The sequence below is a fragment of the Octopus bimaculoides genome, chromosome 2, assembly GCF_046866305.1.
Source record: "Octopus bimaculoides isolate indiv1 chromosome 2, ASM4686630v1, whole genome shotgun sequence".
Taxonomy (NCBI): Eukaryota; Metazoa; Mollusca; class Cephalopoda; order Octopoda; family Octopodidae; genus Octopus; species Octopus bimaculoides.
In genome coordinates, this window is record NC_142929.1 from 63,574,390 (window position 1) to 63,579,389 (window position 5,000).

Here is a 5,000-nt window from a genome sequence, read left to right on the forward strand (position 1 = left end):
TTAGTCTGCTGGCTGTGGACAGCTGACACTTTCCCATCATAACCCAGCAAAATATGCCGAGAATTTTCATCAAATATTACTACTACTACTACTACTACTACTACTACTACTAATAATAATAATAATAATAATAAACACTTTCAATACAGTAACCATCAGAGCATCACAGCAAACCACAGCACATACCCAAGGCACACAGAACTGCGCTCGGTAGTGAATTGAAAGCACGTTATAAAAATAAAACTACTGAATAATAGTAATAATAATAATAATAATAATAATAATAATAATAATAATAATAACAATAACAATAATAATAATAATAACAATAATAATAATAATAATAATAATAATAATAAGTAATAACGATTTCAAATTTTTGGCACAAGGCCACTAATTTCGGGGAGGGGCTAAGTCGATTACGTGGACCCGAGTACTCTACTGCTACTTATTTTATCAACCCAATCTCAGACATTCGCAGATTGCTTGAAATTTGAAGAAAAGAGTTAACCGATGCAGTTAATTCCCGCCCTTGACTGGTTATTTAGTTTATCCACATCCGAAGAATGGAAGGTAAAGATAAGCTGGATAAGATCTGAAGGTTGATATTTAATAGAAAGCTCGAAATGGTAAGCTTTGGGGTATTTTGTTTCAATATTTTTACTGTCCGAGTTCAAAACTCGCCGAAAATGATTTAACCCTTTTTTTTTTTTTGCATTCGAGGTTGATACAAGTCAAATATCGAAATTGATTTAAATGATTTAATCGATTTAGCTACTGGAAAGATAATAATTTTAAAATCGCGCAGGAGTGGCTGTGTGGTAAGTAGCTGGCTTACCAACCACATGGTTCCCGGTTCATTCCCACTGCGTGGCACCTTGGGCAAGTGTCTTCTACTATAGCCTCGGGCCGACCAAAGCCTTTTGAGTAGATTTGGTAGACGGAAGCTGAAAGAAGCCCGTCGTATATATGTATATATATATGTATGTGTGTGTATATGTTTGTGTGTCTGTGTTTGTCTCCCCAACATCGCTTGACAACCGATGCTGGTGTGTTTATGTCCCCGTAACTTAGCGGTTCGGCAAAAAGAGACCGATAGGATAAGTACTAGGCATCCAAAGAGCTCGACTAAAGGCGGTGCTCCAGCATGGCCGCAGTCAAATGACTGAAACAAGTAAAAGAGTAATTTATTCTGGGAGGGTGAAATGCTTAGTCGATTTCAGCGGGATATGGAATAGAAAGAAGAGGGATACAAGTAAATAAAACGGTGCAAGACATTTAATGTGTACAGGTAACACATTTTAGAACGAGAACAACCAGTTACATCAACCGGAGTACTTGAGTGATACTTTTATTTTATATATGGGCACCACGTGGGTTTTATTTGGTACCGCTGTAGATTGGTACCGTTGTAGAACACTACCGATTCTGATAGTCTCCAGTAAAAATAATGATAACAACAACAACAACAACAACAACAACGACAGCAACAACAATAACCCTTTCTACTATAGGCATGCAATTTTGAGAAGGTGGCGGTAGTGGTGGTGGTGGTGGTGGCGGCGGCGGTGGTGGTGGTGGTGGTGGTGTGGCGGGAAAGCCGATTACAACGCCCCCCAGTTCTTGACCGATTCTTATATTATCGACCCCAAAAGCATGAAAGACAAAGCTGACCTTGCCGAAATTTGAACTCAGAACATAAAGAACCGGAAGAATGCTGCTAAGCATTAATCGGACGCGCTAACGATTCTACCAAAAATAATGATAATAATGTGAAGTATATTTGCCACTTAAATGTGGCTAACCCCTAAAGGTGGATGTTACTGTTGCCTGTAGCCCCAGGAGAACATCTCCTGTTCAGAGATTTAACATTGCTAATGATAATAATCTTTTCTATTAAAGGGAACAAGCCTGAAAATGTGTAGGGGACGGGACTAGTCGATTACAAAATAATAATAATAATAATAATAATAATAATAATAATAATAATAATAATAATAATAATAGAAGAAGCAGAAGAAGAAGAAGAAGAAAAAGAAGAAGAAGAAGAAGAAGAAAAACTTGATTACTTACAATCGCCGGTCGAGACAGATTGCTGGTCACTAATGTCCATTGCTGTGGTCTGCTTCAGCAGTTGCTTGTGATTTGTGATCTTTTGTTGGTTGCTAGAGAAGCCAAGATGTGTGTCCGGTGGTAGAATGGGTAAGGAGACGTGTTGGGGTGGGTAGGATAAACTCGCTGACGCCGCCGCCGCCGCCGCCGCTGCCGCCGCCGTCGCCGCCACCGCCGTGGCAGTGTGATGGGCCAGGCGTGTGTTGGGGAGGTGTGAGGTGAGATAATACGGATGGTAAGACTGTGAACGCTGTTGCTCCAAATGTAGCTGTTGCTGTTGTTGTTGTTGTTGTTGTTGTTGTTGTTGGCGCGGTTGGTGTTGATGGTGATATTGCTGAGGTAGCTGGTGGTAGTGGTGGGGGTGTTGCAAGGTAAGAAGGGGTGGCAACGGAGTGGGTTGGAAGAGAGCCGACTGGTGGTGGGGAGGGGGGAAGGGGAAGGGAGCGGCCGAGGAAGGCGGGGCCGGCACCGGAACCGGGGCTGGTACCGGAGCCGGGACGCAGCCGTTGAGAAGATGGGAGCGAAGCGGGAAAGCGAGGGACGAAAGCTGGTAGATACGGGATCGGTATGTGCTTGCCGCTGTGACGGTCGGCAGTGGTGGTGGTGGCGGTTGTGGCGGTGGTGGCGTTTGGCTGTGGTGTTGGCGGTGTTGGCGGTGGTGGTGGTGGTGGTGTTGGTGTTGGTGGTGGTGGTGGTGGTGGCGGCGGTCGGTTGTCGTGGTGACGGGCGGGGAGGCGGCCGACAGAGACGCTGGGGTGGTGTTAGGTATCAAGCTGATTGGAGACACCTTGTCGGACGGGGTCTTCTTCTCTGATCGAAGAAGCGGGGCGTAGAGCGTTGATGGAAGCACGTTTACGGTGGACAACGGCGTCGTTGACGAGATCGATGAAAGCAAATGTGACGTTAACGTGAGCAACCGTGGTGACGGCGGCGGCAGCGGCAGCGGCTGTTGCGATGGTGGCGAAGACCGAAGCGATGACGGTGTCGATAATCCTGGTGATAACGAATGAGACCACCGTGATGCTGATGCGGTCGACGACGACGACGACGGCGATGATGACGGCGATGACAGTTTTCTTGTTGCTGTTGATGATGACGACGACGAAAATTTCGATATTGTCTTTAATGACGGTGACAATGACAATGATGATGAGGATGATGATGATGATGGTGGTGGTGGTGGTGGTGGTGGCGGTGACGATGATGGTGGTGATGACGACGATGAGGATGATGGTGATGATGATGATGATAATGAAATCAGTCGTCCGTTAGATGTCGTGCTAGAGGCAGCCACGGCTTCTGACGTATAAACATAACAAAAGAAGAAAGAAACAGTGATGAATAAAGAAACAAACAGTACTCCTTAAAAAGAATTACACTTCCAATAAGGACCCAAACAGTCCCCTCTTTTACCGACATGAATATATATATATATATATGTATGTACGTATGTTTGTATATATATATATATATATATATATATATATATATATATATATATATATATATATATATATGTATATATATATATATGTATATGTATATACACGCACGCACACACACGCACGGAGAGTCGATCCGTATAGGTCAGTCACTCTGAAATGATTTTTTATTCTTAGCCTCGATCCAGAAGAACAGGTGTTGTGTATATACAACTATTATGTCTCTCTCTCTCTCTCTCTCTCTCCCTCTAACAGCGTCTTTTAATCACACCACCAACTACAGCGAATGCCCACCGCTGTCACGACTGCAGCACCAAGAATCGAAGCCTGGAGAAAAAGTCACATGAAAATAAAATATGAAGAAACTCCAGCCGTCCTGTCTTTGACTATTTACTTCCTTCTTTCTTTCTTCTTTTCTTTTTTGTTTTTTTCGCCACACCTTCTCAACGTACTGTGACAGCCAACATATATATATGTATATATATATATATATATATATATATATATATAGCTTTAAATCTCTGCCAGTGATTATATTATGATTATTATGTTGTTTTTATAATCCGTTTCGTTTCAACTTTGATCCTGTTTACTACATACACAGCTTTAGGAAATGACTCCTTCACGGTCCTCTGTCAATTTGTGTTTATCTATGATGTTATGTTTGTCTCCGTGCGTGAATATATAAAATGAATTTATCAACATTTGTAACTTATATATTTTATGTGTGTATCCATACAGTGGTTGTGTATGTGTGTGTATTTGTGTGTATGTGTGTGTTTGCGTGTGTGTATTTTGTTTATGTGAAGGTACCGACTGCTTTGTCAATTTGTCAACTAGTGTTTAGTTCGAATGTTACGTGTTATTTATTATAACGTAACTTACGTGTAATGCGATTTTAGCTCATCCTGTCTGTCCTCTGAGACTTAGCATACATAATAAGTGTTTCAAGTTTTAAAATCGTGCATAATCAGCAATTAAATATCAACTATAAAAAAATTAACGAAATTAACGAATAAAGAATTAAAAAGTATATTATTAGGTATTTCTTAACGTTTTCTTTTTTTGTTTCTTCGATATGTTTTCTAACTAAATTATTTTTTTATCCTTTAAGGAAATAGTTTGTGATGTATGAGTTAAGACGTATCACAAGACCTGTCACAGAAAAATTAAATAATGTACGCGTGCATGTGTGCGTGAGTGCGCACGTGCGCGTGTGCGTGTGTGTACGTGTGTGTGTGCGTAAAACTCAAGTGATTCGGTTAGCACTAATAGGAAACTGTAGATAACATACATACAACTAAAATAGCAACAACAGCTATTAGCAACAACAGCCAACAATTGTGGCAACATCAACAGCAAAGGTGATGACAGTTAACAGTATTAACAGTAGAGAACATATCTACTCGCATTAGGAAAGTAGTAGTAGTAGTAGTAGTAGTAGTA

At 41.2% G+C, this 5,000-nt stretch overlaps 1 protein-coding gene across 2 annotated transcripts in view; it reads right to left on the minus strand.

The window, feature by feature from the left end:
* Positions 1 to 3,559, minus strand: part of LOC106875051 (photoreceptor-specific nuclear receptor) — a 341,048-nt gene extending 337,489 nt beyond the window's left edge. Inside the window, exon 1 of one of the 2 annotated variants that reach the window (XM_089346487.1) lies at positions 2,074 to 3,559. In XM_089346487.1, the coding sequence (XP_089202613.1) occupies positions 2,074 to 2,113 (40 nt within the window). In that variant the 5' untranslated portion in view covers positions 2,114 to 3,559. The remainder of the gene's footprint in view (positions 1 to 2,073) is intronic. The other variant, XM_089346477.1, reaches the window with a different exon arrangement.
* Positions 3,560 to 5,000: the final 1,441 nt, after the last annotated feature.